At 53.8% G+C, this 14,381-nt stretch overlaps 1 protein-coding gene across 1 annotated transcript; it reads right to left on the reverse strand.

The window, feature by feature from the left end:
* Positions 1–707: 707 nt before the first annotated feature.
* On the reverse strand, positions 708–12,498 carry Gprin1 (G protein regulated inducer of neurite outgrowth 1). The gene is given in 3 exon segments (XM_032919616.1): positions 708–874; positions 876–3,689; positions 12,371–12,498. Coding segments are annotated over 2 exon segments (2,832 nt in total). The 5' UTR covers positions 3,647–3,689; positions 12,371–12,498; the 3' UTR covers positions 708–813.
* Positions 12,499–14,381: the final 1,883 nt, after the last annotated feature.

The following is a 14,381-nucleotide window of genomic DNA, read 5'->3' on the forward strand; positions in this document are numbered from 1 at the left end:
TGTTCCCAATACCCAAGACCAGCTGTCGCCCAGGTGATCGATGGCCTGAGACCTTCTACGAGCCTTCCAATGACCTTCAGTCCTGTCTAAGACCCTCTGGCCTTTCCGTGACTACCCTCTGTTGAGCCCCAGGGCACTCCTAGCCTTTGGCCTCTATGGGAACTGTGCATAGTGACTGGGTAGGGGGAGGAAATAGGGCTAGGGCACTGGGCTAGGTAGGGAGAGACAGGGATGGGAGTAAGATTACCAACAGCATGCAACAGATGCCCTGGCCATGGGGCCAGCACCATGTGGAGACCCCTCACTGCTCAGAGACTCACTGCCCCCTCCCTCCCCCGAGACTCGTATTCAGAGCCTGCCTTTCTGGTGGCCTTACATCAATTCTGGCACACGTGAAAGAACACTTAAAGATCTGCATGCAGTCTTTCCCCGTTCTGGGGACATGGCCCACTGGAAGCCTCAAAGCACCAGTCTGGCCATCTCAGGAGCCTGCCTCAACTCTAGGGTGGAAGGGTAGGAGCAGGTCCCTGTGCTCTCCCAGTAGTTCCCGCGGGAGTGGAGCGAAAGGCTGTGAGGGCACCAGGGTGGAGTTGTCAGGGCTGGGTGTGTGGGCTCGTGGCCACAAAGGGACTGGATAAGGGGGGTTTTGTCAGTGTTTGGGAAAGAAAGGAGGGATTGGAAAGAAGCCCCCGAAGGCTGCTCACTCCTCGGAGGCGTGACGCACTTAGGGGTGGGACATAGCTTTCAAGGGCCAGACATCAAGAATGGGAGCCTGAGAAGGTTGGAAACCCGGGCCTACAAAACGGGAACAGATCACTCGGCTGTGGGTCCCGCCCGCGAGCAGCACCGCGGCCGGCGCACACTCTGCAGCAGCGCGGAAGAGGCCGGGCGGGCGCTTAGCGGCGCCCTCCGCTGGCGCGGTGCGGACGGAGCCTGCACGGCCTGGGCCCGCACGGACGGCGGGCGGCGGCGCCGGCGCCCCTTGGCGGCCGTGCTCCTCGATCTGACGCTCCAAATGCTTCTGGATGGCCATGCCCAGCACCTCCACCTCCATGGAGGCACCGTACACTTCCCACGTCATGCCCTTTTCGTCCCAGCTCACGTCGCGCACCGGTTCGGCAGCCTCCTGGGGCGCCATGGCGGCGGCCAACACCGAGCCTGGCCGCACCCGCACCTCGGGGAAGACAGGAGGCGCGGCGGGCGGCGCTGCGGCCTGCGGAGTCATGGGCCCCGTAGCCACCGAACGCGTCTCGGCGGCTCCCAGCGACACTTGCAGGCCCGCGTCCCGGCGCGATGGCGGCCTGGGCGCGGGGCTGGGCGCGCGCGTCGCCGCCTGGAAGCTGAAGGCCGGGCCGACCGCGCCGTCCTGCGGAGACATGGGGCTCACCGCCACCGAGACGCAGGCCTGCGCGCCAGCCTGCGTGCCCGCGTCCTCGCGCGGCGGTGGCGCTCCCGCGTCCCACGACGGCGCCTTGGTGAAGTTGTCGCGAGTCCGTGGCCCTGGCGGGGGCGCTGCACCCTCCGCGCTGGGGCTCTTCTGAGCTGCCACTGCGGCTAGGTCTTTCTGGCTGGTGCTGGCAGAGGGCTCCGGCTCTGGCAGGGCCCCGATGCTCCTGGTATCTCTCCGGGGCTGGGCTGAGCTGTAGGGTGTACCATCTGATTGCCTGGAAGCGGACGCGGCCTTGTCTGGAGCCTGAGGGACAGTCTTTGCCGAAGTCTGAGACTCTGCTTTTCTAGGAGATGGAGATGCAGAGTCAGCCTTCCCCAGGGACACAGGCTCCACAGACGCCGTGGGGTCGACTTTTCCGGAGGGATCAGTCTTCTCAGACAGTTGTGGCTGCTCTTTTTGCAAAGACGGAGCTTCCACCTTTCCTGGGGATGTGGCATCTGGAAGCTGGGTCACCACTTTGACCCCACATTTGGGCTCTGTGGTGTCCACCCGTGTGGAGTTCCCAGGATTCCCTTTCTCTGGGGCTCTCAGCTCGCCTTCGGCTCTTTCTGAGGCGGTGAGATCCACCTTCCCTGGGGACACCGAAGCTGTTTTTCCTGAACTCGTTGAGGCCGTTTTCCCTAAAGTCGTGGAGCCCACTTCTCCAGAGGGAACAGTTTCTGCCTTTCCCTGGCTTGCAGGGCTCTCCTTGCGTAAAGCCAGGGGATCAGCCTTTTCTGAGGCTGTGGGACTTGCCTTCTCCGAGGACTGTGGGTCTCCTTTTCCTTCAGTCACTGTTTCAGCTTTTGCAGCAGACAGGGACTCCAATGTCCCCAGAGACCTGGCATCTCCTGAACTAAAAGAAGACACAGGGTCTGTTTTTCCTGAAGACTCGGGATTGCCCTTTTGAAATGTTTTTCCTGTGACCGTCGTTTCCCTTCCAGAAGACCTTGGATCTTCTTTTCCTGAGAATAAGGTCTCTGTTTTCACCAAGGACACACGTTCTGCCTGCCCAGAAGACAAGTGTTCTGGTTTCACTGGGGACACAAGTTCCGAATTTCTTAAGGAAGCAGAGTCCACTCTGCCTGAAGGTCCTGTGCTGTTTGCAGATGTGGGCTCTTTCTTTGCTGGAACCATACCTTCCGGCTGTCCCGCAGACACTGGTCCTGCCATTCTCACAGACACAGGCCCACTCTCTCCTGAGGACACAGGCTCTTTCTTCCCAAGAAACCGGGGGTCCCCTTTGCCTGAGGACAACGTTTTTGTATCCCCCGAAGCTACAGGATCTGTTATCCCCGAGGATGCAGGGTTCACATTTTCAGAGGTCACGGGAGCAACGGCGACTGAGGATACGTGTTCTGTCTTGCCTGATGATCCTGGGGGTAGCTCTCCAGAGAACCCAGGGTCTGCCTTATCTGGGGGTTTCATATCATTTCCCCTCGGAGACACAAGATCTCCCTCTCCTGTGGATCCAGGGTACTCTCTTCTGGAATACATGAGGTTCTCCTTTCTTGGATCCATTTTGCCTGAGGCTATAGTCTCTACCTTTCTTAAAGACCCAACATTTTCCCCTCCTGGGGGCACTATATCCACTTTGCTGGAACATGCTGTGTCTACTGTTCCCAAGGACCCAGATTCCTCCTTCCTTGGAGCTGAGCAGTCTACCCTTACCCCGGTCTCAGATGCCCCTTTTCCACAGATCAGAGGCTCTGTCTTTCCCACCAGCATGGACTCCTCCTTTCTCAAGGACCCAGCCTCTTCTTTTCTTGAGGAAGTAGAATCTTCCTGCTTCAAGGAGTTGGAATCCATTTTCTCCAAGGACGAAGGATTTCTGACCTCTGCGGCTGAGGGAGCTTCTACTGAGGACATGGGCTCCGGTTTCCCAAACAAAGTCGTTTCAGGGGCTTCTGAGGTCAAGGCTCCATGTGCCCTCACTGTCTCTGGGACAGGGCTGCAGGCTAAGCTCCCAACAGGCTTCTCAGAACAGGAGGCCCCTTCCCCAGCCCCACTCGAGCTGCTGTGTCTGGAGTCCATGCCTAGGCTTTGGTCCAGGATATGCCTTGGGGGTGCAGGAATGGCCTTTGGAGAGGAGCAGCGGTCCCTCATGACCGGGCCTCCAGTGCCCAGGCTCCCATCCTGTGGGGAGCAGAGGGATAACAGGGGGCTGGAGTCCCTCTGAAGCAGGTGAGGCCAGGCTGGGTCTTTAGGACTGACCATCTACCCTCACAGCCATGTTTGAGTTCAACACAGGTGTCTGGTTCTGAAACAGAGAGAACAGACTCAGGCTTAGGAGACACTCCACGGGGGACAACTCAGTCTGTCCAGGTTCTCACTGGATTCTTTGTCCACATCCGGTCCCCTTGTCGAGAAGGTCTCAGCTAAAAATATGAACCCAATCCTATCCCTCCCCTGCTTCATCACACCTAATAGCTTTCTAAGAAGCCAATACTCCCAGCACTTGGAATACAGAGGCAGGAGATTTTCTCGTTTGAAGCCAAGCTTCAGTAAGACCAAACCCTGACAGACAGATTGACAGATGGACAGACACACCGTGGCTATGATCTGACTTTTAAACTTCACTGTCATTTCCTTACTCCGTCAGCCTCAGCTCATGCTTCCAAATGTGATGTATTTGTCTTCAAACCCAGTGGCTGCAAACTTTTAGTGTCACTGGGCCAGATGGGTCATTTGCGTGAGGGACACAGATGGAGTAGTGTGACCATGACAAATGACAGAGGACACAGCTTTTCCAAGAGGGGCCGAGTGCCGCCCCAGAGAAATGAAACCTGGGAACTGTAGGAGCTTTCCTAGTGTCTTAGGAAGAGTGAGAAAGCTGGACTTTGATGTAAAATATGCTAACTAATTCAAGATTTAAATAAAAACCCCAAACACGATGTGAGCCAAAGAAAACATGTCTGTAGGCCACTGGTTTACGTCTGTGTAGGCCCTGGGGAGCTGTGAATGGTCTGTCAGGGAAAGGACATGGTTGTGTGCTTTCAAAGACTGCTCTGAGATAGTGTGGCAATGGGGCTGAAAGGAGAGAGAAGTTGGCCAAGACCCAGCAGGAGGCCAGTCAGTCAGACTCTCATGAGCGATGCCTCACTCCTCAGAGCCCCTTCTATACAATGGGCCCTGGCCAGCTACCCTGAGTGATCTAGGTGGGAGACCACCCTGAAGGCAGAAATGAGAGCTGAAGAACCGTTAACTGGCTGTAGTGATGGTGTGTGTGTGTGTGTGTGTGTGTGTGTGTGTGTGTGTGTGTGTGTGCATGTTGCATGGTCTGCAGAATGCTGGGAAGGTAGGGATTACAGCGTAACAGTGCTGGGCTGGGGGTTGGGGATTTAGCTCAGTGGTAGAGCACTTGCCTAGGAAGCGCAAGGCCCTGGGTTCGGTCCCCAGCTCCGAAAAAAAGAACCAAAAAAAACAAAAAAAACAAAACAAAACAAAAAAAACAGTGCTGGGCTGGAGATCTGGGAGGGGAGGGAACTCTGTTTAGGGTTCATGGTACCTGGGGAGCATTTGAGAAGAGGGTCCTGCAGGTAGCCGGGCCTAGGAAAAACTATTTACGAAGCAGCCAGAATGGGCATAGCTGGTGATTGCCTCTTACCTGTGTCCAGACCATCTCACCCATGCTCAGGCCAGAATCCCTAGAGCAGCGGTGTTCAATCTGTGGGCTGTGACTCTCTTAATGTTACATATCGGGTATCCTGCATATCAGATATTTACACTGCGATTCATAACGGTAGCGAAATTACAGTTATGAGGTAGCAGTGAAAATAGTTTCATGGTTGGCAGGTCACCCCAGCATGAGGAACTGTATTAAAAGATCAGAGCACTAAGAAGGCTGAGAACTACTGCTCTTGAGTCTCTTTTGGCTTTCACACACCGTGAACCACCCATCAGCAAAATAAAATGAATCTCCTTCAGAACCTATCTAGGACCTGGCTGTAAGAGCCCCCATTTGCTGGTTCTCTTGCCTCCTCTCACCCTTCCTCCTACTATCCTCCCTTCTCTGTATGTTATTTTAGCTCAGTGGGCTACCTCATGGCTCCTTGACCATTTCCCTGCAGGTATCCGCATGGTCTACTCTCTGAGATCTTTCCTGGCCTATCCTGTATAAAATAGCCATCTCCAATCCTGGCTGTCCCTCTACATCCACCTTGGGTGTTGTTGCTGTTGTTGTTGTCATTTTGAGACAGGGACTGTGTGCTTCACTTGGAACTTGATATGTAGACCAAGCTGGCCTCAAATTCTCAGAGATCAGCCTGCCTCTCTCTCCTCAGTGTTGGGACTAAGGACACCACACCCAGTTTTGTTTTACCGAATTTAAATCCAGAATGCTTGTGGCTGCTAGATTCGTCGTAGATATATGTTCGCTGAATGCTAGCTCCACGTTTGGGCACGCCTCTAATCCTAGTGTTTGGCAACTAAAGCAGGAGCTTGAGTTTGAGGCCAGCCTGGGCTCTATAGCAAGACCTGGCCACAAAACAAATCATACACACACACACACACACACACACACACACACGCAGACACACACAGATGCACACAGATGCACATAGACACACACAGACACATACACATACACAGACGCACACACACAGGCATGCACACAGAGACATATACACACAGACTCACAGACACAAGAGAGATACCCACACAGACACACCCACACATACTGACACAGGCACACACGGACACACAGAGGTACTCATAAACACATACATAGACACACACAGAGACACACCCACACCCATACGCACAGACACACACAGAGATACACAAACACATACACAGACACACATACAGACACAGACACACACAGAGACACACACACGCTTCTAAGCAATGGGGACTTTGGTGTTCTCATCCACGCATCAGAGTCAAGAAAGACCAGCACACACATGGAAAGTCAATTCCTGGTCCACATCAGCTCTGTGAAGGACTGAATATCTAACACCTAGAGATATTACTCCTCGACCCAGACCCTTCTCACTCTTGTTGGGAAATTAAATCAGTTGTGATCTTTTAGGGAGGGCATTTATACATCTCCACACACATCCACAGACGCCTCGTGTTTTAGCCAGCTCACTCCCTTCTGGGGTGCTCCTTCACACACAGTGCTGGCACACAGGGCACAGGAGAGCACCTGGTGGTGGGAAAATCAGGAAGAGGTGAGGGTGTGTGAGACACTCGCATGGACCGCCACGGACGCTGGAACATGTAGAGTGGTGAGGAGAGATGCCCACTATCAGGTGAGCAAGCAAAGACACGTAAGGAATAACCAGGGATTCCTAAGCGTGTGGCCAAGGAAAACCACGCACGAGTTCGTGGGATTATTTACAGCCAGACAACACCAAGATAAAAACCTCATGAAACTGTCATTGTGACGGCCTCTTTAAAGTGAGACCAGGGATCAGAGTGTGGAACAGCCTTCTCTTCACGTGCCCTTGGTGGTGTGTGAATCTGGGTTGCAGGTGAACACGGTACATGGCTGTGGGTCCTGAGAAGCATGGGCTGTTAGTGATCTTGTGGTGGCTTGAATATCATGAGGTGTATTTAGTACAGTCCTAAACCATATGGGACAGCAGCTTCCTGTGGCCTTTTGAGGCAATCAGGAGTCTCAGGACACTTGAAATCCTATTGGTAGTATAGCTTCCTGTCTGAGTCCATTTTTAAAAAGCTTACTTTAGGGGCTGGAGAGATGGCTCAGCGGTTAAGAACACTGACTGCTCTTCCAGAGGTCTTGAGTTCAATTCCCAGCAGCCACATGGTGGCTCACAACCATCTGTAGTGGGATCTGGCGCCCTCTTGTGGTGTGTCTGAGGACAGTGATAGTGTACTCGTATACATAAAATAAATAAGTCTTTAAAGAATGCTTATTTTAAATTACATGTAGGTGTTTGTCTTCATAAAGGCATGTGCGCATACATACAGAGGAGGCCAGAGGCATCAGATCCCCTTGCAGCTGGAATTGCAGGTGTTGTAACAATGGGTGCCGGGAACCGAACAGGGATCTCTTGCAAGAGCAGTCAGTGTTCTTAACTGATAAGTCATCCCTACAGCACTACATCACCTTTTAAGAAGCAAATAGAAGGTGTTGGAGATTTGGCCCAGTGGTAGAGCTCTTGCCTAGCAAGCGCAAAAGGCCCTGGGTTCGGTCCCCAGCTCCGAAAAAAAGAAAAGAAAAAAGAAGAAGCAAACAGAAGGTGAGGTGTTCACTCTAAAATAACTGACAAAGAGCCATGCTCGCATGGTGCGGTGGTAGAGTGATTGCTGGCGTGTGCAGGGTCCTGGGTTCCATCTCAGCACTCTAAGAAAGCAGCAAGACAACAGCATCATCCTGTGGATCCCTAGACAAGGAGCCCCGCCATTTATGGTCCCTGTCAGGGGACATCCGGTGTGTCACACACTTTCAGCACAGCAGATTGCTAAGTACTAGCGTGACAAACGGGTGATGGAGACTTGGACTTTAGGAGGGGGAGGCGGGGGCTCTCACTCCGTTTTGCATGGCTGCACCTTTTTGAAAAACAGGGAAGTGAAATGGTTCTCCGGGAGGGTCAGTCCATCTCCTTAACGTGCTTCTAAGTCCCATATATCACTTCCTTCCTTTGTAGGTATTTATCTTTTATTATCCCCTTTATACCCAAGTGCATGTGTGTGCACACATGCATGCGCTCACTTGCACACACACCATGTGACTGTTTTGTGCACAGCCATGGCTTGGAGTTCCCTCCCGTCTCGGCCCTCACACAACCTCTGCGGTTGGCCTCTTATCAAATTTTAGTGCTCAGTTTAAATGTTCCTTCCTCCAGGAAGTCTTCCGGGCCTACCAGTTTCCATGCTCCCTTTCTACCACCCTTAGCCAGATTTCTTTTGCCCATGGATGGAACTATTGGAATAGCACAAGGGAAAGACTAAAGACCCAGAAGCAAGAGAGATCCCAGCACCCCCAAGTGCAGGAGACTGGAAGGAGTTGCTGAGGCAAAGGAGGGTGCACCTGCTAACATAGCACGTGCTGGACAGCCATGCAAGCTCCTCGTGTTGGGGATAAGCACTGTAGAATGGGTGGTCCCTGAACTCCAGATACAGAGAAGAGTGAGGAGAGGGTACTATGCTAGCAGTAAAGAAATGATCTCATTTCTGTTATGAGATGCTGTGAGGACGAAGGATTGGGAAGCTGGACGTGTGGTCAAGGAAGGCCCCTAACTTCTGAGCCACCCATGAGAAGGCCGGAGTAGAGCTGGAATCAGAGAGAGAAGACATGGGAGGAAGAGGTAGTAGCAGCCAAACATGAAAGGCCTTGGGAAAGGAGAGGTTGGGGACTCATCCTGAGGTACTGAGTAAACACCACTGTGTTTAAAGCAGGAAGTGTGTGTGGAAGTTCTGCGGCCAGGTCTCTTAATTCACTGAGTAAAGTCACAAATGGATTTCTTAAAATATATTTTAAGTATTGGCTCTCCCCCCCCCGGCCATACAATAAAGGCCAAACAAAAGAATTGTCCAGGTCGATTTTGTGACCTATCTTGTCCTTGGGACTGTGGAAAAGGATGTTATGAGACAGAGTGACTGGGAGGATGGGGAAGAGAAAGTGACCAAGATCTGTTTGCCATGTTTCCTTGTTTCCTCCTCTGGAACTTGACAACTGCCAGCCGGGAAGGGTCAGCAAAGGCCAAAGGAGGGTGCCTTGGGTCGCCACTCCTCCTGCTTTCACACTGGTAACCCAGCCAGCCTTAGCTGTCTCCCCACACCAGCTCCTGCTTCTCCTGTGTGGCCTGGACGGAGGGTGCAAACGGTTCGCTGTTCAGGAACTCTGAGGTTTCAAGCAGGGTCCTTCTCACTGACCCCCCCCCCCGACTCACTCAACACCTCCTTCCCCACGGGGCCTGTTGTGAGAATTAGAGACGATGAGGGGTGTGCATGGTTCTGCTCACGTTAGGGCCAGGCTGTGTACATGGAAAGCCTGTTTTTATCTACTCAGCCTGTCAGAGCCCAGCTGTGCTCCCAGGAGGGGTTGGGGGTGGGGGGCTGAGTCTGAAATGGCTGCAAGCAGAGACAAAATTCAGCAAAAATCTGCCTTTAGGACGTGCTTGTTGGGCCTACGATGCTAACGAATTATTTTTAAAATCTGGTGTGTGTGTGTGTGTGTGTGTGTGTGTGTGTGTGTGTGTGTGTGTTTGCACAAAGTAAAGGTCAACCTTGGGTGTTGTTCCTCAGTAGCTGTTCACCTTGTTTTTTGGGACAGGACCTCTCACTGGGACCTGGGACTCACTCATTAGGCTAGGCTGGCCCACCAGTGAGGCTCAGGGACCTTCCAGTCTCTAGCTCCATGCAAATGTTTTTTAGGTGGGTGATGGACATCGACTCTCTCTAGTCCTTTTAAGTCACTTTTAAATAAAGGAGCAAACTCATCATCATCTGAACACTCGTAGCGTTCATGTGGAAATCTGATGTCCAGGCTGTTCTGGCAAACTAAGATTTGGGAAGCTGAGCGAGCTCCCTGCAGAGCAGCAGCCAACTGGAGAGGAATAGAACGGCCTGAGGAGGCAAAGCAGCCACAGTCCCCACCCGCCCTCTGGTGTCCTGGACACTGACCCTAACTGCACATCGACACCCGTCTCTGGGGCTGGATGGGTTTAATCTTATCACCAGCCTGCCACGCAAGTTCCGTAGCCCCCAAGTTCTGACACTTCTCACATGCCAATAAAAGCAGGAAGTGACTTTGCCCAAGCGCTTACTCCATGCAGAGACCATACACCTATCATGCAGGCGACGGGCTCCTATTTCCTAAGAAGAAGGCAGAAAGTTTGATGGGCAGGCATGGCCACATGTTAGCATGCCCCGTTTGGCAAAACCTCCCAAGAAGAGCTGGGTGTCCCAGTTCCTGTTCCAAGTTCTCAGCTTCCGAGATGAATTGGGTCCCGTACAGGGGACGGCCGGCTTGGCTGGATGTGGGTAAAGCTCCAATTTAGTCACTCACTAACCCACTCTGTGACTTTGTGTGGGCTTTCCACTCTGGGAGCCTCCGTCTGCCACTCCAATAGCCCAGAGACAGATTCCAAAGGGTCTAGTGCTCACAGGTCTGCTGGATCCTTCCTGGTTTGGGAAGAGCTCTTAGTAGCTTCCGGACACTAGGACCCCCACACCCTCTCCCTCCACATTACCTCTGGAACACAGCTCCCTTAGCCTTGTGTGCCTAGCCCTGGATCTAGCACACCCAGACTCATCTTATCTTCTGGACTCTATGCACAGCACTTTCACAACGGGAGCCCTTGCCATCTTCTACCACAGACGAGGACACAGAAGTCAGGGGGAAAGACCACCGAGGGCGTGAAGACAAAGGAAGGAAGACTGGGGTTCAAAATTAATGGAGTCTGAGCTCAAAGCCTGGATGCTTCCCAGTCTATGAATCAATGTCCACGCTCTGACGCTGGGTCTTTTCTTTCATCTCCGTGCATGTGCGTTGAATGTGGGCATCCTCACGCACATGTGGAAGCCAGCAAACAACCTCAGGTGTCAGCCCTCATGTCCCAAGGTCTTCTTGCTGTACACACAGTCCCTGGCCCTTCGGTTCCTAAGGATTCTCCTCTCTCCCCTCTCACAGTTGGAGAGCGTGATCCAGTATAGGTAGCAGGCTGAAATAACCCTGTAGGTGAATGGGCCAGCTTACCTGGTATGCAAATGAGTGAGTAGACTGTTGGTGGGAAGACACCAGCTGAGACCAGTCTGGGCCCAGGACCTGTGTCCTAATCAAGAAGACCTTGGTGTGCTCTGGTATACCCCGTGTGTATAGAATGGCCTGTGCCTTGTCGGGGGTCACTGGGTCCCTGTGTGCCTCTGTCACCACATGCCTTACAGTCTCACCTTGGGGGAGCTAGCCTGTGTGCATAAGTCCTTGTGTTTGGCTCACATGTAGGGCAACCCTGTGAATGGAGAGATACAAGGCTAGCCTGGCTTTTCCTTTCCCTCTAGGATTTCTTCCCAGTCTACACCCCCAGCCAGGGCCAGAGCTGCCAGGCACCTGCAAACATCTCCTGCTATGGTAACAAGACTGACAAAAGCTTGTGCATGCTTGTGAGTGTGACTGAAAAATCCCAGTCTTCTGCCACCTGTCCCCTCATCTCCCAGTGCCCCCACAGCAACAATCCCCCTGGCAGCTGCCGCAGGTGAAGGAGTCTATAACAAAAGGCCTTCCTTGAGAAACATTCCCCAGGCCATCGGTCTGTCCATCCACCAATCCACCAAAGGGCAAGGATGGGTCTTCAAGGGTGTGCAGACTTGTGCTAGTGTGGGTTGAAGAAGAGCAGCAAGCTAAGAGACAAAGCAAGGGTGTGCACAGGGTCACAGCCTGCTCCGGGGTGTAGGGTACAGGAGGGCATAAGCACAGGTCAGAACAGGGTGGTGATTAGATGTCGATTAGAGTATTGCTGACTTGGATCCAGATTGATGCTATGAGTTCGTAGCCCCAACTGGGTGCACTAGGTGGGTTGCACAGGTGGCCGGATGTGTGAATCTGATGGAATGACCAAAGCCCATGGTTGTGTGTGTGTGTGTGTGTGTGTGTGTGTGTGTGTATGTGTGTATACCTGTGGCCTCGTCCAAAAATAAGGTTCCCAGGCATGAATGCCGTGTGTGGCCACGTCCGGGACTGTGTGCCACACTGGGTGTGCGACGGGTGGGATGAATCAATGAAAACGGCCCCTCCCCCCGGTGGCGGGAATCGCCCCCTCCCGCACCCGCGGTGCGGAACAAAGCGGCGGGCAGCGGGGCTGGACGCGGGGCGGCCTGCCCACACCACAGTTCGGGACCGTTCACCGGGGCCCCGCCCCACCGCGCCCCGCCCCGCCGCCCCCGCCCCGCAACCCGAGCCCCGCGCTGCCCAGGACCCTGGACAGCGGCCCCGGTCCGCGCGCCCTGCGGCCCCACGCGCCCGCCACTTACCCGCGCCGGCTCCTCGTAGCTCCGGCTCGCGCCGCGCAGACCACCCGGTGCTCCCGCCCGCGCTGGCAGGGCGGACCCGACTCCGCGCCGTCCCTGGTCCGCTGGGCGCCCCGCCCCGGCATGCGCGCTGGGCGCACTCAGGGAGCCGGGAGGGGGGCGCCCGCGGGGGCGCGCGAGGGACGGCAGACGCCGCCCGGCCCCAGGGGGCCGCGCCCGCCTGGTGCTCAGCTGGGAGCACCGGGGCTCACGGGCGGCAGCCTCACCGGAACCCGGGTCGTCCGGATCTGCTCGCTGCCTCGGCGAGGAAAGTTCCCGCGCCCCTCTCGGCCGCACTTCCGGCCTCTGCCCCCTCCGCCCCGCCCCCAGCCCTTTGTCTCGCTGCTGCCCACGCTCTGGCGAGTGGCGGCCCTGGGCTGGGAGGCGCTCTGTGTCCTCCCTGCAGCAGCCTCCCCGACGGGGAGTCCGCCCACCCTCTGGATCAGGGTATGCCCGGTCCTCCTCCTTCTGGATACTCTCCAACAAGTTATCTTGCCGCTTTGAGCCTCAGTTTTTAGGTCTGTGACTAGTATTAAATCACTTCATAGCCGTCTTAAAAAAGAAAGTGCTTGAAGCAGATGTTCAGGGAGTCCACTCGAGTGAACTGCTGAAGGCGTGAGGACTCACTGCCCATTTCTCTCTACATTTGAGCAGAGGAGAGGGATCCCTTTGGACTTCTCAGATGAGAACTCTGTGATATCTTGGGAGTGATAAAAGATCCTTGTGCCTGAACTGTGAAGTCCTATGCTAGATTACTAAGGCAAATGAGTCTTAGGCAGGGACGCAGAGCTGAAATTTGATTTATAGGTGTCATTGGCTTCCATGTCCAATCAGGTCAAGTGAATAGTCTATGCACATTTTTCAAATATGGGTAAGTTTCTTGTTTGTGGTCACACCGTTCCTTAGTAGGTCGGATTGGAGTTGCACATTTATACAGCCACACCTGGGCTTCTGTCTTAGGAACCATTGCTTATCTGATCACCTTACCTTAGTAATAATAAGAAAACCTAGATGGCAAGTGTATATTTAAAATGCACAGGAAAAGCCAGGAGTAGGGACACTGCCTGTAATCCCAACACTCAGGGGTCTAGAGCAGGTATGTAACCCTGAGTTCTGAGCCAGCCTTAGCTACATAGTGAGAACTAGATCAGCCTGGATAAGACTGATACAGTAAAACAAGCAAGACAAAAATCTTAAAACCGTGGAATTTATGACAGAGATCCGTTTTCAGGACCACGGACAGCGCGCAGCAAGAGTCGCTCTCTTACATTATTGGTGCTGAAAATGGTTCTTGGACTGCCCAAGAGGGCACTTAGCTAGCTCCAGAGTTTACAAACCCTGGTTCCAAATTCATCATTTCGCCGCTCGCCAGCTGCCCCCTCAAGGTGAGTATTATTGGTTCTCAGACATACAGGAAGCAACCGAGGCTTAGGAGGTCCATGAAACACACGGAAGTGGCAAGAACCAGCTTTGATTTACCACAGCAATCTCCCCAGAGGCGGAATGGCTCTGGAGCAGAACCAAGGATATCACAAAGCCTGTGGCAGCGGTTCAGGTGAGGACTAGTTATCAGTGAAGCCGGAAGCCTCTGACAAGATGGAGCGGAGGTGACTCTTGCTTATTGGGGGGAAATCAAGTGGTCTTGGATGTTGAGAGAGGCTCCTGTTGGTCTTCTGAGGTTCTACCTTGTGGATGAAGGACACATTGGATGTTGGGGAAAGGAGGTGCCTGTGGGATGATTACCCTAACATGTGAGTTCACAGTTGAGCTCTATTCTTGGCAGCTGGAGGCACACCAGGAGACCCATCGACTGAGAACTGATGGTGGAGGTCACAGGTGGTAGGGAGGGAGTTGGCACATGGAGGGGAGGTATTAAACCAATAGGCAAGGGAGGGAGGAGCCCTAGCACCACCCAAGGACCATGAGGCTGCTGTGAAAACAGGGAGAAGGAAGGACAGTGAGAAAGGAGACACCT

This window comes from Rattus rattus, chromosome 14 (assembly GCF_011064425.1).
Source record: "Rattus rattus isolate New Zealand chromosome 14, Rrattus_CSIRO_v1, whole genome shotgun sequence".
NCBI classification, from domain to species: domain Eukaryota; kingdom Metazoa; phylum Chordata; class Mammalia; order Rodentia; family Muridae; genus Rattus; species Rattus rattus.